The sequence below is a fragment of the Ursus maritimus genome, unplaced genomic scaffold (assembly GCF_017311325.1).
Source record: "Ursus maritimus isolate PB19 unplaced genomic scaffold, ASM1731132v1 scaffold_23, whole genome shotgun sequence".
Classification (NCBI taxonomy): Eukaryota; Metazoa; Chordata; class Mammalia; order Carnivora; family Ursidae; genus Ursus; species Ursus maritimus.
Genome location: NW_024424786.1, coordinates 3,271,997 through 3,294,059, shown reverse-complemented (window position 1 = coordinate 3,294,059; position 22,063 = coordinate 3,271,997). Strand labels below are relative to the sequence as shown.

Sequence of the window (22,063 nt, the reverse complement as noted above, 5' to 3'; positions counted from 1 at the left end):
ACAGCTAAAGGGATCTTTTTTAGGCCATAAATTAAATGTTACACTGCTGCTTAAAATCTGTCCTCACCTCAGTGCACTTGGACTAATATCCAGATTCCTTCCCGTAGTGTACAAAGCAGGCCCCTTGCAGGATCTGTCCTCTCCTTGCTTCGCACACTCAGGCTGATGTGCTTTCTTAGACCCCGTAGCATGCCCGTGTTTGCCAGACCGTTGATTCACTTGACTCTTCCAATGAGGTGTTCATCCTTTTGCTTTTAATTCAGATGCCACCTGCTCAGAGAGCCCTCTCTGACCAGCTCCCTGTAACACCACATCGCCCTGTATTTACTTAGGGACACGTAGGCATCTGTGATGACTTTGTCTCATCTGATCTGTACTTGAGTGTCATAGGCCCTGTGAGGGCAGAAGCACGTCTGCTATGTTTGGTGCTTTACCCACATTGCCTGGCACGTGCAGAAAAACCATCTGATGAATGAGCAGGGCACACAGGCAACTCTGGTGGTAGAAATACATGGTGATCGTGGCAGTTACATGCAGGGTGAGTCCAGGAGGCATTTGGGGATGGGGATTGGAGCTCCAAAGAAGAGGCCAGGACTGCAAGTGCAGGTTGGGAATTTATCTGTTTTGAGCTGGTGATTGAGGAGGTGGGAGTGGATTGAAGTAGAAAGAGTTCATCTGAGAGAAGATCCAAGGGTAAAATTTTTTGGGAAGACGATCATTTGGGGATAAAACATTAAAAGTCAGCAGAAAGCTAAGAGAAACAGCCAGAAACTGGAGGAACCAGGAGACTATTGTCAAAGAAGCCAAGGGGTGGTCAGCAGCTGTGAGTGCTGCACGAAGATTGGGGTGGGGGGTGGTGGGGACTAAGGCAGCAGTGATTGTGAGATGTTGCTGATGACTTCGAAAGTTTTGTGTCGTCTGGTTGTGGGAACCAGATCATAGTGGGTTGTGGTGTGATTGGAGGGCAAGGAAGTGGAGGACGTGCGGGCTACCATTCTGAGAAATTCTGTGGCAAAATCAGAGGGTGATGGGGCAATTACCGTGCTCGCACAGGGTCGGATGTTAGAGGAATAGGAAGAGCCAAGGCGCGGTACTTAATCTAGATAAGTGGGTACACAGATCCGGAAGTAGGTATTGCCGTGTAGACACGGATGCTTTGGAGACGTTCGGAGGCTGGCGGTTTGCAGGCTGGCATCGCTTTCTGCCTGGGGAGCGAGAGTGGCGCGCAGTGCTGCACGCCTCAGACTGTCGCAGGTGAACAGCCAGTTTGAGAAATTGTTCCTCTCCTCTGCTGGGGAACGATATTTTTGCTAAATGTAATTTAAAAAACCCAACTATTAGAAAAATAATCATACTCTCGGATATGGTGGCAATGTCAAATTACCGTAGAAGTTTCTGAACGCTCGTTTCCCGGTTTCGTATCTCGTTGTAGAATGTGACGGAGGACGTTCGCAGGCGGCCGGTCTCTGCGTAGCGCTGACGTCGTGGGTGAGGGGCCGCAGATGGGGTGTTTTTCACAGGCGCCCCCTCTGGCTTCCCAGACAGGCTCGGGCGTCCCGGGGGAAGAGCACAGTAGGAGCTGCTTGCCTCCTAAAAATACAGACTCTACTTTTTTTTTTTCTTTTCACAGAGTCTACTTTCATAAACGTTCAGTGTTGTAAAGCAGTCAGTAGTCTCGAAAAAGATGTTTGCCCTTTTCCCTTCTGCTAATACTTGAAATTATTTGAAGGAAAGGAAAACTGTTCAAACACGTAACAGTTAGAATATGAGAACCGTTCACTATAATGAGAAATCCTAGAATATGAGAACTATTACCAGTCAGTTCTAAAGCCAGGAAGTGGTTAAGAACGTATTCTGAATTTCATGAGAATTTAGAGCAATATGAGAAAATGTTAATGAATGCTGTCTTACGTTCAACACCATAAATGTTAAGTGAAAAATCTGAAATTGCATTTTGGTCTGATGAGAGCCGGGTTAAAAGTATCGCATGTATATTTTCTCCGGACGTTTTCAGTTATAGGTGACGGTAAACGTTTGCAAGTCAGGCCAGCTTCAACACAGAGTGGGCCTTTACTGGTTTCTGAAGACGTGGGGGCTGGTGGGGTGAAACTGGCGTCCAGCGATGACTCCGTCAGTGTGCCGTCGCGACTCGTTCTCAGGCTAGAGCTGGCTAAACTGGGGAGGCCGGGCAGAGAAGTCCTTTGGTGTAAGAGGGCTGTGTCAGAGCCTGAGCCAGAAAAGGGCAAGTCCCTGGCCCCCCGCTCTCGTGGCTCCTCAGGTCGTCTCAGGACGACCACAGTGGCTTGAACGCAGGTTCCCTGTGCTCAGCCACGGTAGGACTTCTGCTTCTCTCCCCCACCGAGTGTGTAAAGCCTTCCAAACCCACGGGGATCTAAAGCAGGGACGCCATTATTTAAATTTGACATTTTAGTACAGATCTCTTGCTCACAGATTTCAAAGGATTCAAAGTGAAGAATTATCTTCATGCTCATTAGCATTCAGTCGCTATTTATAGTTTTACAGCATCTCATTCATTTTCAAAAGGGACTAATTTATTTCCCTCATTCTCCCTACTTTTGGGCAATATGAGGAGTAAAATCAATCATTGTATTAAAATTTATAGCACCAAATAACCAAAGAGTGGAATGAATGTGTCCTCTTTGATTCTGTGTTGTAATTAGGGATTAAACGTGTATGTTTTACTCTCATTTGGACAGTAGTGTCCATTTCTTTAGGGTGTAAATATTTAACTCTGGGGGGAAAAGGGGACTAACTGTGTGGTCGTGGTACACTATAATATTGAGCTCCTTTAATCTGTTCCTGAAACATGTAGGCTGATAGGTCACAGAGATCATTTGATGCAGAGAATTATTGTGTATTGACATTTTAGCTACAGATTGAACCTGGACTAAGTTTCTGGAGAATTGTAGTCCTGTGAGAATGTGTAATGTCCTCTTAGTTCCCATAAGAAGTATACAGACTTTTGAGTATGCCTAAGACCTGTTTAATACACAAAGTTTAAATTACAAACACAGCATGAAATCTTTCATTTTTTTCAGTTCTGGGTCTGAAGAAGCCCAGGCTTTATTCTCTTTTGCTACAACAGATCTTCAATTAACACAGTGGCAAGGAAGGTGGCAGGTGAGTGACCATGGTCTGCTTGGGGAATAGATCTCTGAACTTACTGTCCTCTTAAAATGTGGGTGTAAATCGGTTACAGCTGGTTTGGCATTGATAAAAATACACAGAAGTGTAGCTCCTCCTTATGGGGCGGCTCTTCCTGCGTGTCTTGTGGTCTATTATCTCAAGTGGAAGCTGAAACAAATTCCATTTTTGTAGTAAAAAAAAAAAAGTATTTTCAAAAGGATGGGTTAGCCAGGAAAACTATAAACTACCTACCCCAAGACTTTGGTAAGAAAGAGATTTGATGCTTCTTATAAATTCCCCCTTGCAAAAGACATGAACACTTCTGTAATAAGAAACAGGTTCCCCATTCTCCGCCGTTAACCAGTTACCTGGTTTTAAGTGTCCACAATCAGGATTTAAAATGTATCCCATAGAGACCTGATAAGAACTGAGACCCAGGGCGGCTTGTCCTTAGACTTATTTAGGAATCACTGACTTGAGGAACTTTGATCTTCATGGGGTGAGAACAAGCATGCTTCTAGATGGCCAAGAATACGGCTGCCCAAGTGGGCAGATTCTGTATCAAGACTTTGTCCAAATTAAACCTCCTTTCTTTATATTATGCTTCTTTGTGGGGCAAGATAGCAATTCATTTAAGGATTACAAAAATAATATTGGAAACAACTAAAAGTTCCAGAAGACTTGGGGATGTGGTAATAATGGTCCCTCTCAAATGAGGGAGCAAAAACCATCTCTATTCCCGAATATGATTCAGGTGGATAACTGAAAAAAGCCCAACCTTCTGAACGCTTAGTTAGTTTAAAAACACGGAAGACAGACCCAAATGCGTTTTTTATTGAAGATTCAGGGCTATATCATATGGATGTTGTGTTTGGAAATATTGTGATATGTTTAATGCAAATTCTTAAAGTAGTGTGTTCAAAACATGTATCTCATCCATGATACATATTTGGATTAAGCGTAATGAAAACCTGCACCAGAAACAAAACAGTTAAAATAATTGAATGAGTAAAAACTGTACTCAGCTCAGTAAAATGTCTTCTTACACAAATTCTTGGTAGTCAGAATCCCTGAATTTGATGCTTACGAGTGTTTGGAAGGGGATGGAAAACCATGGCCTTGGAGGACCCCAGGTAAAGGTGGGCTTTCCCCCAGCTTTTCCTACCCAGCCTGATTCTATGATATTCCTTTCTTCCTCGATTTCTGTTTTGCTTGGTCTCTGAAACACTTTTTCTCTCTACATATAAAACTTCATGATTTAAAAAACAACAAAAACGAAGCCCTTTAAAGTATAGATACTGTTTTTGTTCAAGCAGTGGCTTGGTGGGATGCGGGCAGACGTACAGCTCAACGATGTTTTCTTGGTAAAACTGGTTTGAAAGCGTAAAAGTCTAGTGTGCGTCAGAAGATTTTAAAAGTGCAGGTTCGGGACTGCTAGAGAGGCCAGTTTTGCTGCCTTGGCCTGGTTCCAGTGAGGAGGTGATGTCAGAAGGTTTATAAGGCCGGCTTCCCAGGAGAATTGTGGCAACAAAACAACCAACTTAGGGAAAAATACTTTCTAGACTTAGTACCTTTTACCTCAGGTGGAAGAACTGGCAACTTTACGTTCCAGTAAAGCAGCCAACATGTCCTTTCTCTGCGATACCAGGACCCACTAGTAGGAGGGGAGCTAAATGTATTCAGAGCTTCAGAATTTCCGAAAGAAAAGCCACCCTGTATCCGTGCTCTTCACGTCTACCAGCTCTGTTTCCCCCACGAGGAGACTCCACAAAGGACCTAAAGTTCCACTAACTGAAAGGACACGGGCAAACAAGAGGTTCCTACGAGCAAGCAGGCCGAAGGCAAGAATGAGGGGAGTCTGCGCTCTCCATCTGAGCAGGACTGTTTCCTCCCTGCTGTACCCCGAGACTGAGGCAGGGGAGCACTTCCAGACCCCGCGGCCTGTCCCTGTGGAGGCGGCCAGGCTTCTGTCTGCCGCCCGGGGGGGTGCTCCAGAGGGACACATTTCCGTCTGGGACAGGGTGGCTGACGCTTCTTCCTGCTGTGCTGGAGCGGGGCCAGCTGGGGGGGGCACGTAGCCTGTGCCTACCGAGCCGTGGACAGAAAGGATGTCCCGGCCTCCACAAGGCTACTGGGCGAACCGGACTGCAGAAATGAAAACTAGTGTATACGATTGAAATTGCCTTAAACAACAAGCAGACAGACACTCCAGCCATTGGCGACTGCAGATCTAGGGTGCGGCCCTGGAACACAGACCCTTGTTAACAAGGGTGCACGTTGCACGCTCTGATCTCCTTCTTGTCCTTGCAGCTGCTAAACTGGGAGCTTTTGAACCTCTTCTTGACAGTCATGTAGCGTTCCTGGATCCCGCCGCCGCACAGGTTGGTGCATTCCGACCAGGCTGTCCAGGGGCGCATCCTGCAGCCTGGGAGCAGGGGAAAGCCCGGTTAGGGCGGCAGAAACTGGGAGGCTCCGGCTGAACTCCAGCTGTCAATTGAGGGGTCTGGGCTTCCCTGCTCTTGAATGAAATGATGGGTTGAGTTAAACAATGGCTGGAGTCCTTATTAGGGACTGTCAGCCCTTCTGTGGCAGAGCCAGAAATGACCGTAAATGCTTTGCAGCCTTTCCCATCAAGGGGAAGGAGTCCCCATCTCCACTTCCAGAATCAGGGCTGGGCTGTAGGATTTGCTTTGGCCAATGGGACATGAGCAAATAGGGCTTGAAAAAAAGCTGCTGGGAACACTTCCCTCCCCCCACGTAAGCAAGCCTGACGAGACTGCTGGAGAGACCATGTGGGGAGAGGCTCCAGCCAGCCCTGCGGAGGCCCCAGAAGTGCATGGGAGGCCGGTCTCGCCCTTCCAGCTCTGGTTGAGCCTCCAGCTGACAGGAGCCATGTGGTTCTCAGCGAGACCTCAGAAGAGCAGCCGGCTGAGCCAGCCCAAGTCACTGACCCACAGAATCCTAGTAGTAGTATGGGATGGCTGGTGGCTGCAGGTAACTGCTTGAGCAATTAACCACTTTCTCCTAGTGCTTTGCTCCCCTTGTACCTGGCCTTCTAAATGCCAGGTAAACTCAGGTATAATTATTTCCCCATCACAGATAAATACGCCTGCCCTAAAGAAAGTTTCCTTGGGGGCCTGGGTAGCTCAGTCTGTTAAGTGTCTGACTCTTGCTTTCAGCTCAGGTCATGATCTCAGGGTCATGAGATTGACCCCGGCCTCTGCACTCAGCAGGGAGTCTGCGCTGCTGCGACCGGCGCCCCACCCCCTTCCCAATTGCTCGTGCATGTGCTCTCACGTGCTCAATCTTGCTCTGGCTCTCGCTAAAACAAACAAAAACACCTTCTCTGACTTCAGAGGTTAGATCTTTTTAAAAAATTCTTCCATGGCCCTCTGTTACTCTTGTTCAGCCGATACTATGCTGAGTTTCACGGAGAAGACCACGGCCCGGCGCCTGCCTGGCACATAGTTGGGCTTAATGAACGTTTGTTGAGTGGCTGACTGACTACTGACCAACAGACAACACTGATATGTGCGCGGCTCCTTAACAGACAGGTAGTGAGCTATCAGGGAGCTCTTCATAGCTGCGTTTTTCTCATTGTCCTAGGTGGAGGTGAAATGTCTTAAGAGGAAAAGGGGTAATTTGAGCTGTGTCTTTTAAAATAGAAACTCAGCATACCCATTAACCTTCAGTTTTACACGGCACCTTCCTCACCCACTCCAGGGAATCTAAACCCCACTGATCAGTCTGTACCCAGCACTGAACCACGGATCTTCCTAGTGCCTTGTTTCATCTGTTTGCCAATGATAGTGCAGTCCTTGCCTGTGGACCGGATTATTCAACAGTGAAGCCCCCAGGCTTTTTTTTTTTTTTTTAAATGCTGGAGTAGGGGACAGATTTTCCTGGGCTACAAACAGAACTGGCCTTGTGCTTCTGTTTTTACTACCTCCAAACCACTCAACACTGGCCTGCTTAAGTCCGTCTTGCTTAGACCCTCCTGCAGAACCAAGTCTCGAATCCTCAGCAGGCCGCTGGACTTTTTAGGGTCTGGTTTCCTGCCTCTTCTCTTGGGCTCTGCTCCATCTGCCTGTTTCGTTGACCATCTCGTGCTCTTTGGCACTTCTGTGCCTTTGTAAGAACTCTTCCTGCTGCCTGGGCTGCAAACTCCTATCAGCTCCTCAAGACCCACTCCCCTCTGCCCTGCTTGGACAGTGCCCCGATTAGGAGCCGTACCTGGGAACTGCTCGCCGTCAGACTCCTCCCTCAGCTGCTCGCTCCTCCGGCTCTCTCGGGCCTCCCTCCAGCGCAGCTTCTGGATGGATGGATTCTTCAGGCATTTCCGGACGCGGCACTTTTTCCGCTGCACAGTCTCTGGGCAGGGTGCACCTCCAAACTGAGGCTCCATTTGGATCATCCGGGTTCGAATCATGTGGCCTTTCCCACAGGACTTGTTACATTCCGACCACTGGGACCACTCGGTGAGCTCACAGTCAATGGCTGGCAAGACACAGATGGGCATGAGTGTATCTCATTCCTGTCTGAAACAACATATGGCCACTGACACTTTGAGCATCTCAGCACCAGCCTGTGAGAAATGCAGAAGGTGCCGTTATCCCATTGAGAGAACAAACCGAGACCCCTACTCGAGGCACACGGACTTCATCCAGCCTGCGTGGTTGGTAAGCAGTAGGCGCAGGACTGGTGTCCAGGTCTTAATCCATGTTCTATGCCCACGTGATAAAACGCTTTGGGGGGACTTGGGAGATATGTTCAGAGCCTCTTGCCCTGCCCTGTGTCTAGATATTGTCAGATCAGCCTCTGGTGGCATAGAATAGCCTTCCACAGTCCCGAGGACTTGGATTTTCCCAGGGAAGGCACAGCTTGCTGGTGCTTTCACAGCTGACCCCCGTGGACCAATAGCCAAGGCCATTGTGACTTTTGCAGTAAGACCTGTAGCTTCTCTTGTTCGACATCATCCTGGGTCTGCTACTTGGCCGTTTGTGCAAAATACATAGGAGCCAGAAATGGAAGATTCAGTAGAAGAGGGGTGAGAACAAGTGGTATCTTATGGTTTATCAGGATTACAGGATCCAGCAAATTCTTCGTACTAAGCTGGCAGCTCACAAATGTAAAGGGGAAATCACCCAACAGTCTGATTGTCAGGATGTGACCTAAGGAGGCAAAGAATTCTGGACCCCTCCCTGGCTTTGCAGAGTGCAGATCCGGGTTGGATCTAGGAAAGAACTCATTTTGGTCAGTTTTGGGCCCTTCTCCCTGTGAGCCCAGGCAGCTTTCTTATCTGTAAAATGGGGATACTGGTATTGTTCCCATTTGGATGTGAGGATTAGGTGAAATAATCCAGCCCAGTTGCTGGCCTACACTAAGTGTTCATCTTTCTTCTCCATTCAACGAACCCCGTGAATTTATGTTTGCAGCGGTAGCTATCTTGGTCAGAAGTTCTGGAGCCCCAACTCTGGTGAGCTGGGTTGAACACTGGGTTGACCACATGGTCGATCTCCGTTATTAAAAGCCTCAGGCTCAGTTAGTTTGATGGTCTGGGTGTTCTCCACCCATGACTGAGTCTGGCAGAAACAGCACAGGAACTGTAATGTGGGACATCGAGTGAGGCCTCTGCTTTGTCAGGTCTAGTGCGTGACACTTTGTACCAGTTACATGGTTTAACGTGCAGAGCAACCTAGGAAGTGTGTCCTGCTGTTTTACAGATGAGGGACAGGGATGCTAAGTCATCCGCGGAAGGTCGTGCAGCCTGTAGGGACAGAGCTGGGACTTGCACCCAGGCAGGCAGCCTGAGTAGTAACAAGGAAGAGGGAGCACAGAAGACCAGGTACGTTTCAGAGGAAGCCAGGAAACAGCCTAGCAAGCGGGTCTGACTTTCTACTTCCTACAAGAGAAGCTCGCTTGGAAGACTAGCCAGAAAAATGGGCTCTGTCTCCTTGGAGGTTAGTACTTGTGAAATACAGCTCATCATGGGTGGGGGTGGGGAGTTGGGGTTGGGAATCGAGCTTGTCACGGTTTGTCTTAGCAGGGCTGCAAACGTACAGGAGTCACTGGTTTAATGTCCACCCTCTGGTCATGGGGAAATGGTCCCAGGGAGAAGGACTAGAAGTAAAAAGCATGGAAAACGCCTGGATCAGACACTCATGGAGGGGGGGAGGGCAAGCCCTACGTGATGAGGCATCTTGAGCCCGTGCTGTTTTCCATCCCAGTCTCCTCTTCGGACTTCATAGCAACTTTAGTTTGGGTGTTTCGTAGGTGGGATCCCCTCTTGCTCCTGAGGAGACTGAGAGTTCAGTAGCTTTGCTAACAGATCCAAAGCGCATGCTCTTTCTCCCCCGCAGACGGCTGTACTACACGACCTGGCAGTAGGACCCCTTCCAGTGCTGGTAGGAGGGCGGGGGGGCACCGGCAGCCCCAGGACTTACGGCACTCAGGCAGCATGCACTTCTCCCCCTGCTCCAGCTCCTCGTTACAGTCGCCGAGTTCGGCCAGAGACTTGAGCATCCGCTGGCGGGTCCGCATGCCCTTCCCGCAGGTCACACTGCAGTCACTCCACTCAGACCATGGGGACAGCAAGCAGGGGATGGTATCTAGGCCAAGAGCCAGGTTTGCCTCTGAGAACAGGCTCCTTTCACTTTCTCTGCTCTCCTCCTTGTCTCCCCTACCCTGTCCCTCCACTCTGGCCCCTGGAGTCAAGTGAAATGGACCGATGGCTTCAGATAACCCAAGGGACCCCCCGGAGCAAGAAGCAGCTCAGCAGACTGCTGCTCTCGTCACTGTCCTGCATCTCCCCTGGGGGTCAGGGCAGCAGATGTAACTCAGTAATACAAATACCCAAGTCCCCGCCTGAAACACCACCCATTCCCCAAGAACCATGCAATAAAGTTTTGGACACTTGCTGCAATCCTGGGATGTCCATGTACCTGTGTGCGTATGTATGCTTGTGTACTGACGTGTGGGCCTATGTACAGTAGGCATAGAGCTAGGGTTGTAATGCTTTGTGGGGCCAGGCAAGTCCAATGTTACTATACCCCCCCCCCAAGATACTCTGGGGTCCTATCAAACACAGCTGCAGGCGAATGCTTTCCAGAGCCAGCAGTTTGCCATCTCAGCATTGCTCAGAATGTCTCTCAAGGGGGGCCCCTCTCTGGGTCTGCTTGATGGCCCTTCTCTTGCAAGGACAGCGGGCCATATTTTCTCCCAGCACCCGCGCAGCCTCTGGTCTTGCTGCTGGAGGGTAGTAAGGGTGCTGGGATCCTCCACACCACCCCATCCCCTGCCCCACGCCCACTCACGACACTCGGGCATCATGCACTTCTCTGCCTGGGATGTCTCGGCCTTGCACATGGAGCCGTCCGCCGGGCTCATCTTGACCATGCGGTGCCGCTTCTTCATGCCCATCCCGCAGGTGGCGCTGCACTCATCCCACTCGCCCCACTCGGTCATCAGGCAGCTGCTGGGAGCTGGGAGGCCAGCCCTGTTGGAATCGTGTCTGCGGCCTCTGCCCGCCCCCCCCTCCCCCGCACTTGCTGGGCGCCCCTACTCACAGCACTCCTCGTTGACCGTGCACTTCTCCGTCTCCTCGGTGGGCAGCGTGCACACAGAGCCATCCTCAGGGAACTGCTTCACGTACCTCTCCCGGGACCGCATGCCCATGCCACAGGAGATGCTGCAGGGTGACCAGGTGATCCACTCGGACATGGTACAGGTAGAGCCGTCTGCAACACATGAGCAGACGCTGTGGCCTGTGTGCCCAACTGCCCAGGGCAGGGACCGAGAAGGAACTGGCCGGCTTTCCCATGGCATGTTCTTGTCTCTTCTGTCCAAGATTAATTCACCGTATAATCATGGGCTTGTTTCTGGGTTTTCTGTCCTGTTCCACTGATCTATAGGTCTATTTTTGTGCTAGTACGCAGCTTTGAAGGAGAAAAAGACAGTCTCTTCAACAAATGGTGTTGGGAAAACTGGTCAGCTACATGCAAAAGAATGAAAATGGACCACTATCTTACACCATACACAAATCAAAATGGATTAGGGACTTAAATGTGAGACCTGAAACCATAAAGATCCTAGAAGAGGGGACAGGCAATTTCTGATAATCGCTATAGCAACATTTTTCTAGATAGGTCTCCTGAGGCAAGAATTAAGAGCAAAAATAAACTGGGACTACATCAAAATAGAAGCTTCTGCACAGCAAAGGAAACAATCAGCAAAACAAAAAGGCAACTTACAGAATGGTAGAAAATATTCGCAAATGACCTCTCTGATAAAAGGTTAGTATCCAACATATATAAAGAACTTATAAAACAACACCCCCAAAATAATCCAATTAACAAATGGGCAGAAGATATGAACAGACATTTCTCCACAGATGACCTACAGATGGCCAAAAGACACATGAAAAGATGCCCAACCTCACTCATCAGGGAAATATAAATCAAAACTACAATGAATTATTAACCTCACACCTGTCAGAATGGCTAAAATAACACAAGAAACAAGTGTTGGCAAAGATGTGGAGGAAAAGGGAACCCTCGTGTACTGTTGGTGGGAATGCAAACTGGTGCGGCCACTGTGGAAACACTATGGAGGTTCTGGAAATAGAACTATCGTATGATCCAATAATCACACTACTGGGTGTTTACCCAGATTAAAAACAAACACTAATTTGAAAGGATCCATGCACTCCTATATGAATTGTAACATTATTTACAATAGCCAAATTATGGAAGCAACCCAAGCATCCATCACTTGGTGAATGGATGTAGGTGTGGTAAATGTGTGTGATGGACTGTCATTCAGCCACAGACAGGATGGAACCTTGCCAGCTGCAACGATATGGATGGAGCTCGGGAGTATGGTGCTAAGCAAAGTCAGACAAATCGCAGAGGATTTCACTTACCGTGGAATTTCAGAAACAAACACAAAGGAAAAAAATCTTATTTGGTTTGCCTCTTAACTATGGAGAAACAGATGGTCACCAGAGGGGAAGGGGATGGGGGAAATAGGTGAAGGGGAGTAAGCACACTTATGATGAGCACTGAGTAACGTACAGAATTACTGAATCACGGCACTGTACACCTGAAACTAATATAAGACTATGTTAAATATCCTGGAATTAAACCTAAAAAAAAAAAAAAAAAGAACTGGGTAGAATTCAAGGGGAGTCAGGCAGTTGAGGATGGACGGGACCTTAAAAGGTATACATCTTGAAACCAGGGATTGTTCTCGAAGAGGACATGCCCGTTTTCCAGGTGCATGGGGCACTCAGGATTATGTCTTATTCCATGACGATACATTTGAAAGCTGCTTGGATGGTTAGAAGAATGTTTTCTTATACATAAGATTTAAGATAAATCATAATCTATCTTAAGTTAGAGATCTCTATGGTTTAGGGTGTATCCTACATCTAAGACCATTAAATAAAATGAAAACTTCACTTCCTAAGTCACTAACTACATTAGAAGTACACAGTAGCCACGTGTGATTATTGGCTACCATTTTGGACACTACAGATACAGAACTTCCCATCACAGAAACTTCTACTGGACAGTACTGGAAAGATAGGTATTCTGAGATACAGGGTAAGTAAGCTCTTTTGCTCAGAGGAACCAGAGATGTTATAGTTCTGGTCTAAAGCTGCCAGTTCCCAGTCTAGAAAAATTGATGAGAATTTGGTTCCTGAGGGTAAGGATTGTGACTGGCCTTCGGACATCGGGACTGGAGGATGGACACAGGATGGATTTATACCCAAACGGCAGATTATACTCAGTGACCCCAGACCTCCCATTGCCTCTACTGAGGCTGGTTACAATGGGGAACAAACGGTGGGGTGGGGAGGGAATGTGTGTGTGCTAGAAGAGGGGACAGAGGAAGAAGGAAGAAGGCTGTATAACCAGCCGTCGCTGTTGATATCTCGGGCTACCCCATCACGAGGTGTTAGCAAAGGCCGTGATCATACAGGAGACACTTCGGAGGCTGGTGGAAAAGATAAAGCTCTCAGCATGGTTTGGTAGTCCTGTTTCCAAGTAGTGGTGGGGGTGCTACTCCTGGTGGAAACACGGGTGTGTGTGTGTGTGCGCGCGCGTGCCTGCTTAGTTCTTTAAAAAAAAAGGCAATGAAGTCTTCCCTCTATCCATGTATTCGTATCAATAAAGATTTACTGAAGGCCTTGAATACTTCATGGTGCGCTCGGAAGTTCAAAAGATGTGTAAGATCTGGGTCTTGTTCTACTTCAGAAAGAGAAGGACACGATGATTCCAGGTATGGGAAGTGTGACAACACAGGTAAGCCCAGGGAACTGAGGTGCAGGAAGGGGGGAAAACTCACTCCTGGGAGTTTGGGGGGAAGATTTCACACAAAAGGGCACATCTGAGTGTACTTTTTTTGGTAAAGGATATCTGGATTTAAGGTGAGGGAAAGCTTATGCAAACAGCCCTGTGTGGAGTGTGCACGTACGTGGTACTGGGAGGTGAAGCGAGAAAGAAGGATCGAGTGTGAGTCCAGCCTGCACATGTCCACAGCTGTCGCTTGCACACGTGTGATGCCTATGATGGTTATTTAACCTCGGGACAGTGCTGGTGGTAGGGGTAGGAAGAAATCCCTGCTGGGACCCACGGGTTAGACCCAGAGGCAAGGCTAACTAAAGGCACTATCCACCAAGAACATTCTGGTCCAGTCTAATAATGGTTAGGGGACAGGGCTGACAAGCCCCAGGTGTCTTCCAGGACCCGGTAAGACATCATGGCAGGAAGGGCAGAATATGGTCCCCACCCACCGGAGTATGTACTGACAGAGCTTCCACTCCTCCTGATTTCAAAACTTACCTGACTCTTCCGCATTCACAATTCCTGATTTCAAAACTTACTACGAAGTTACAGCAATCAAAACCAGGTGGTATCGGCATAAGAACAGACATATAGACCAGTGGACTAGAATAGAGAGCAAGGCTAGAAACGAAGTCTCACATCAATGGGCAAATAATGGGAAATAATTTGACAAGGATGCCAAGACCATTCAAAGAGAAAGGACAGTCTTTTCAATAGGTGGTACTGGGAAATTTGGATATCCACATATGAAAAAATGAGGTTAGACTTTTACCTAAGATCATAGTAAAAATTACCTTGAAATGGATCAAAGACTTAAACACAGCTAATACCGTAAAGCTCTTAGGAGAAAACACAGGGCAAAACCTTCAGGACATTGTATTTAGCAATGATTTCGCAGGACACCAAAGGCACAGGCAACCGAAGAAAGAGCCAAACCAGATTTCATGAAAATTTAGAACTTGTACTAAAGGACCCTGTCAAGAGTGAACAGGAAACTCGAAGAAGGAGAGAAAATATTTGCAAATCCTGTATCTGCTAGGGGATTAATATCTAGGATGCACGGGGATGGAAGGGTTCACCCCCTATGAAGTACCTTCCCGAAGGCACGAACGGCAGTAAACCACTGTGGGGGACAGCCAGGAGAGGTATTTAAGACTGTCCTCGGGGAAGAGCCGGAGGGGAAATGACCTGCAGTGGAAGGAGCTTCCTTCCATTACCCTCCGCTTGGAAGGGGTTTTCTTCCCACCATAAACCAGCCCAAATTCTGCAGCGCTTCCTGTTGCCTCACAGCACCCCTGAGACAGTCAAGATCGAAGTTCAGAGAGGGTCTAGATCTGTCCAGGTGGAGAGCGAGGGAGAGCCCTGGAAAGCAGGTGCTGCGCTCCGCGCCGCAGGCAGCTTGAGCCATCACGATCTCGGCCCTGCAAGCTCACAGCTCAAGCGGGAGTTTTGCGCCGTCGCAGGGAGCCGGAATTCTTGCAATAGGCCCAGCGGTCCCGACATGGGAGGTGGGTGCTCTGACTCGGGCGGAAGTGAGACAGGAAAGTCCGTGAAGGCCACAGAATTAGGGCAGTGGTTCTAGATTCAATGTTGGCCTGCTTGTTCACCTGTTTCTTCAAAATCGACTGGAGCGAAGGCCCGGAAGCAGGCTGCTCGTTATACTTATGATTTGTCATACGATGTTTGCTAGCTCTTTAGTGACTCGTGTGACATTGATTCCACGGCTGCAGAGGGACTTGGGTGGATCATCTCAAGAATGATACAGGTTTTTAGAGCCCTCGAGACATTGTTGGAGATGGGGGTCTCCCCTAGTGGGCCCCATCGGCCACTACAGTCAGGGTCCCGGTGCCCTCGCAGGGACACCGTCTGGCGGGTACGAGGGGCCGGCAGAGGCAGGCAGCACCTCCCTCCCCGCCCTCTGCCAGCCCCTGGCGCCCCCGGGCCGCGCCCTCACCTTCCTCGCTGCAGCCCGGGCCCATGCAGGGCTGGAAGTCCTGGGTGTCGGGGCAGGGGACGCTGAGGTCCAGCTGAGCCTTCAGCATGCGCTGCCGCATCCTCTTGCCTTTGTCGCAGGTGGAGGAGCTGCAGGCGGACCACGGGGACCAGTTGGAGTAGATGCAGGTTTCGGGGGTGTCATCTGGAACGAGTACGTGACGGGTTTTCCTGGGGAGCCTGCGGCCACTGGGGCTGGCCCCACCCCCACCCCAGCTCATCTGGGGATGAGAAGATCCCCGCCGCCTGACCTGCCTCAGCGAACCTGGGTGCTCTTGGGGTGGAAGCAGCTACTCACTTGCCTTTAAAAATTATATTTTAATCATTCCAGTAATATCTAAGCAGGGAAGGTCTCTTACTGTCCCTTCCCCTCAACATGTGAAGGGCTCTTCATTTCTAGCCCCATCTTCCCAGTGATCCTATACACAGGTGTCTCGTAAGGGCCGCCCGTGTTCACGGAGCACTTCCTACACACCAACAGCATTCCGAGAACCTTCCAAGTTTTAGCCCCTTTGATTCTTAAAACAAACTCTCAGTGAGGCAGGTGTGGTGACCATCCCCATTTTACAAGTAGGACGCTGTGGGGGGACGTGAGCTGCTGGCCCCAGGCCACAGAAAGAGCCCAGGTGTGGCTCTAGATCCCATGAGGAAACAGCCTCAAGCCTCGGCTCTGCCCCTCCCTCCTCATGGTAGGGTCTGGGCCTCCCTTTCCTCACTGGGGAGTGGATGTGTCCATGCCTGCCGCACAGGCCAGTGTGACAAGCAGAGAGCGCTGGGGATACCGTGACGCCCATGCAAAGGCCGGAGATCCGTGAACACATATTCCGACGTCCCACTTACACCAACTCCCTTATACTCTGTGCCGAGTCCTGGCCTTATTTTGGACGATCTTCCATGCAGAAGTCCTCAAAGATGGGATTACCCAAAGGACATGATGTCTTTGCAGCTCTTCAAACCTGTTAGAAAACTGCTTTCCCAAAAGGCATCGCCAGTTTAACTTCCTACCTGCAACGAAGGACAACTACGTACCTTCATCTTTCTCTTCTGGAGCCAGATCTGCTACAATATCATCGACATTGTCAGGCACAATATTGCATTGTTCCCCCTGCAAAAGGAATTTTACTTGGAGGGCCCACATTAAAGAATGGCATGTATGGGGGACAGAGGAAGGAGGACCTAAAATCGGATGCCCACCCCGTGTACAAATCCCAGGCCACGGCAGAGTTCTGAGCCAACATTTACAATCGGACTGAAAGACACACGGCAAGAAAGCAACAGCTTTCCAGTTCCTGACCCATGGCAGACATTAGTAATCAACTGTGGAACTCACAATGAAACCTATTTTTCTGGATCAGATCATTCAGTTGAGCATAGAAACTTACCCTTATGTTTATTTTGCTCATTTATAGCTTACGAATAATTTGCATGCTTAGAAACCTCGGGAGGTCCAGGAGTTCTACATTCTGGAATATGCAAGGGACCCCATGATTCTAGAGCAGAAAGGGGCACAGTCTACTTACACTCCTGGTGGGAAAGGTTCGTGCCACGGTGAGCTCTACCCCATTACCTTCCGGGCGATTCTCTCGATGACAACTCTGGCCACTTGAGTGATAGACCCGCCCTCTGGATCGTAAAAAGGACTCTGAGGATGGTCCAGACTGGTCAGGGGCCGGATTTTCTCCTGGGGAATTGTGGGCTTGTTGGGTGACTGTGGAGGGAAGAAAAACACAGAGTGTGGGAAACAAAGTGGTTACAAACCACAAATGCAATTTGATTGTAATAGGTTCAGAGCAAAGCCGGGATAGGGACCTCACAGCAGCTATAACTACTACGGATGTTTATGCAAGTCTCTCCATACTGTGTATCGTGCAAGGAGATTGGTGACCTGTACTTTCAGACTCCCAGGTACACAGGATTCCATCCTGATGTAGAACAGATTTCAGAGAGGTCACCCCAGGCTGGCCTGAATCCGGCTCTTGCTACTAGACCATGTGTTGGCAAACTAGTCTGTAGAGGGTCAGATGGTAAATATTTTAAGGCTTTGTGGGCCATCCTGTGTCTGCTACCACAACTCAAATAGCTGTTGTAGTGAGAAAGCAGCCGCCGACAACATGTAATTGGGGGCGGCTGGGTTTGAAAACCTTGTTTACAAGTCAGGTTAGGCCTGATTTGGCCCACAAACGATAGTTTACCAGTGTCTGCTCTAGATGGCCCCGCCACTGGTCTCTAATGGCCAGATTTTAGTGCAGTTGGTGTGCTGACCATAGCTGAAAATTTTTAACATTCAGGACATAATCCAAACTCCTTAACCTGGCTGTCTGTCTGGAAACCTCCAGAATCTGGCCCAGCCTGAGGTACGGATATCAACTTCTGTTGTTCCCCGTTCTCACCCCTTCTCTTGCTCTTTGCTTCCCTGTTTCCTGCTGTTCCCTGGCTTACCTAGGAACTGCCCTTTAGCAGGTCCCTTCTCTGTGGCCACTGTGTGGGTCACACTGTATATGGTACGTGAGGCTGAGACAATGCTGGCCTGCCAGACCACACTGTGAGTTCATCCACATCATTTATGTCCAGACCCCCAGCGCGGGGCCGGGCAAAGAGGAAGTACCCAGGAAGCGTCGTCCGTCCCCACTGCAGGCGCTCACCCACCTCATAGGTCACCCCGCTGTCGGTGCCGGCGTCCCAGGGGATCAGGTCCTGCACCACCTTCTGGACCCAGCCGCACTCCTTGGTGCACAGATCCTCGGCAGACAGGCCCACATTCCAGTCGGGGCTGGGGCCCATCATGGTCAGGAAGGACATCAAGTGGCGCGTCCTGTCTACTGAAAATTCAGCTGAGGGGGCTGCTCTCCTGGAAACCAAACACATCACATTAGGGGCTCTGGGGGTGCACACTCTGAGGGTCGTCTGGCTAAGGGAGGAGAGGACAGAAAGGAGCGGATTCTTGGTGTGCCATGGGTCTCTGCCTTTGGCCATGACTGGCCGCATGTGGAGGGTTCCCTGCTACCACCCTGGCCAGTTTCAGTGCATTCGGAGCACTTACTGTTTCCCATATGTGGATGGTTCAGCTGCTTACGGTCAGCTCTCACTGCACGTGAGCTCTGGAAAGCCAGGCTCGTGTCAGTCTTCTTCACGTCTTGATTTCCAGTGCCTACAACAGGGCCTGGCACGGAGTAGATGTTCAGTAAAGTGTCTGAATAAATGCCTTGTGTGTTGTAACCGCATTCAAGCTCATTTGTCTGCTGCCCGGCAAAGACAATCACGCAGACGTGGAGTAGGCAGCCAGGAAAAGGCGCAAGAGGCAGCCAAATGGGGAGATGGGAGGGCAAGCCTCAAATCCACCTCCCCCAAGGAGGAGTCAGGCAAATTTGAAGGCAAATGAAAAAGGTCTGGGTTAAAAAGTTGCAGCTGAGCTTCCTAGTCCGCAGCTGTGATCAGCCCCCTTATCGCTGTGGTTACCAGTTCCAGTCCCCCCTGTCCTTTGATCATTCCTCATCCTGGAGGAAATGGGGACCATGACGGCTCCAGTTACTTCCTGCTGAGAGGGGGCAAGGACCAGAGTTAGAGGAATGGAAACTCTCTGCCCGCCTTTGGCAGGATTCTTCAGTTCCAGGTAGAAACCCGGCATTCTGCACGACCGGGATTTGTGCACTTTGGTGATTAGCGCTCGGACTCTGTTTTACCCAGGGCCTTTGGGGAGACTGGGCATAACCAAGCCTGTTGTACGTGAGGATTTCTTCAGACCGACTCTCCTGACTAGTAGTTTCAGGCCTGCTGGGGGCTGGCTGTGCCAAGCGGTGCTCTGTGCGAGGTCCTCCTTGCGGACAGGCTGTAGGGAGCTTGTGGGTTCTCCCAACTTGAACGTGAGGAACCCAGGGCTTCCTTCCCTCCAGTCTCACCAAAGAATGGGTGGTCAGGGTCCTGGGCGAGGAGGCCAGAGCTGGCCCTGCGCGTGCTTGCTCTGTGGGTCTTTAGTGACCCCAAGTCTCCGGGATTCTGGTGGCGTAAGGGCACCTCTGGGGGGCACGTCAGCCTGCTGGCAGTGGATTTGCCCACTCAGCGTGCCTGATACTATCCAATTCCCTAATAGGAGTTCCTGACAGGGCTCACAAGTCATGAGAAGGGTGTAGAGTCTTCCGTATAACAGGTCATAGGGGCTTAAATCCAGCCCACTCTCGGGGAACACTCTTACCCAGCAAGGACTTTTCCCCAAGTTAGTTTTCTGGCAGATCTTTGCCAAATTTATTTTTTTTTGTTTTTCCAGTTTCCTGGCATATCTTTGCCAATTTTTTTCTGTTTTTCCAGTCAGTTGGGGCTCTAGGAAGCATGTGTTACCACTGACCGCCCAAGGCACTGGGCACCGCCTGTGGGACTTTCGCCACAAATGCTGCTCCACAGTCATCTGAATTGTTAGCGCGCTCCAAACCTACAAGAATTTTGCTTACAAGTGTTTGACTTCTGAGGCCTTCTCTGAAGGGCGTGGGAAGCTTCAGCCCACCTTTTAGAGGTATCTATAAATACTGGCAAGTACTGAAAATTACTTGTTTTTGGCCTCATGGTAAAATCTACCTGCCAGTCTTCTCCAGGTTCAGAGCCTAAAACTTCATAAGAAGTTAGACAAAGTTCCAAGGTATTTGTTTCCTCCCCTTTTGGACAGATTTTGCCATGGAGAGAAGATGAACTTACCTGACTCTCAATAAACACGGGCAGAATAAAAGTTCTGTATTTAATGCTTTTAATTCTAAACACATGTCCATTTTAATTAAACCAGCAACTTTAAGTTAGCTTTAATAGTGAATATTTTCCAAGATTATGTGAAAAACACTTGGGTTGGTTTCTGTCTTTGAGTTTTAGAATGTCCAATTCTAACAAGCACTTGCTTTTAAAAAAATTTTTTTTTAAATTAACGTATAATGTATTTGTTTCAGGGGTACAGGTCTGTGATTCAGTCTTACACAACACACAGTGCTCACCATAGCACATACCCTCCCCAATGTCCATCACCCAGTTACCCCATTCCCTCCACCCCCTCCACTCCAGCAACCCTCAAGTTTGCTTCCTGAGATGAAGAGTCTCTATGGTTTGTCTCCCTCTCTGCTTTGGTCTTGTTTCACTTTTTCCTCTCTTCCCCTCTGATCCTCTGCCTTGTTTCTCAAATTCCACACATCAGTGAGATCATATGACAATGGTCTTCTCTGATTGACTTCTTTCACTTGGCATAATACCCTCTAGTTCCATCCATGTTGTTGCAAGTGGCAAGATTTTTTTGATGGCTGTATAGTATTCCATTGTATATATATATACACCACATTCATCTGTCGATAGACATTCCATAGTTTGCTATTGTGGACATTGCTGCTATAAACATTGGGGTACACGTGCCCCTTCGGATTACTACTTTTGTATCTTTGGGGTAAATACCCAGTAGTAAGCACTTGCTTTTTAACAGCCTTTAATTATCTGCTAAAGTATAATTATCTGTTAAATTAATCTTAGCAACACCATGCAGACGTAGAAAGTAGCTCACGCTTAGAACACATTCAGACACATACAAATACACCACCAAGATGCAAACAGGCTCTTAAAGGCCCAATTGCGAAATCTCTTTTACAACACAAATCTAATTGCAAGGTGGTATAGCTTATGGGTCCATTAATTGGTCATTTTTCTCAAGACTCTAATGAATACTGTGGCCAACCAGTATTGCAAAAAAAGATTGCCCTGTTTTGGAGAATAGAGCCCAACAGGCTGTATGTAGGATCAAATGGTCACTTCCCATTTTCCACTTAAAACACGGCCAGTTTTATTCAAAGATCCCCAAAGCTGCCTCAACAAATGAGCCAAACGAAGCCCAGAGTCTGGCTTCCAAGGGCATCGATTCCTCCAGAAAAGTCCAGGCCTCACCGACTGAACCAGATGGCTTCCTAGTCTCTAGCTCCTCCCTAAGAGTCAGAGCTTTACTGGCTGAACCGGTCGCTACTCAGCCTTGTCCTGAGAAAAGGAGGCTGAGAGAACCAAAACCCTCTACTTGGAGACCGCTGAGTGAGAGGAAGAAAGCCAAGAAAGCCAGACCAACAGGGAGCAAGAAATGAGCTCCCATGCCACCAAGCACAAGTACTCACCCAGACCCCTCTGGCCAAACCAGACCCCAAAGCCATCGCCTGGCTGCAGCAGTGAATTGAGGTGCTGAAGGTCGGTGGGGCCCTGAGGATGGGGGTCAACAAACCAGGGGCACAAAGCTCCTGCCGGGCTCGTCATGTCTGCATGCAAACCCAAGATCGTCCCCCCAGTGCTCAGCAAAGACCGCCACTGTGAGACGCGGAGTAGGCCGCAGGGATAAGGGCTTACGCAACAGGCAACCCAGTGAGGAGACCGGAGGCCAGACCTCAGATCCATTTCCTTCAAGGAGGAGAGTCAGGGAAATTTAAAGGCAACGAGGAAAGGTCTGGGTAAAAAGAGCCGCAGCTGGGGCTCCCCGGTCTGCAGCTGAGGGCGGTCCCACTCAGCCTTCGCTGGCGTGGCGGCGTGGCCAGCTGGGTTGGGTGGGAGGCAAACTTTACAAATAACAACGGCTGAACCGT

The 22,063-nt window shown here is 49.2% G+C and overlaps 1 protein-coding gene across 1 annotated transcript in view; it reads right to left on the bottom strand.

Annotated features, from left to right (window-relative positions):
• Positions 1 to 2,988: 2,988 nt before the first annotated feature.
• Positions 2,989 to 22,063, bottom strand: part of SPON1 (spondin 1) — a 254,714-nt gene continuing 235,639 nt past the window's right edge. The window contains exons 8-16 of the mRNA XM_040638841.1: positions 18,132 to 18,333; positions 17,053 to 17,193; positions 16,515 to 16,590; positions 15,448 to 15,630; positions 10,713 to 10,883; positions 10,461 to 10,628; positions 9,591 to 9,755; positions 7,381 to 7,644; positions 2,989 to 5,572 (exon numbers count right to left, since the gene is read on the bottom strand). Coding sequence (XP_040494775.1) covers positions 5,409 to 5,572; positions 7,381 to 7,644; positions 9,591 to 9,755; positions 10,461 to 10,628; positions 10,713 to 10,883; positions 15,448 to 15,630; positions 16,515 to 16,590; positions 17,053 to 17,193; positions 18,132 to 18,333 — 1,534 coding nt within the window. The 3' untranslated portion in view covers positions 2,989 to 5,408. The remainder of the gene's footprint in view (positions 5,573 to 7,380; positions 7,645 to 9,590; positions 9,756 to 10,460; positions 10,629 to 10,712; positions 10,884 to 15,447; positions 15,631 to 16,514; positions 16,591 to 17,052; positions 17,194 to 18,131; positions 18,334 to 22,063) is intronic.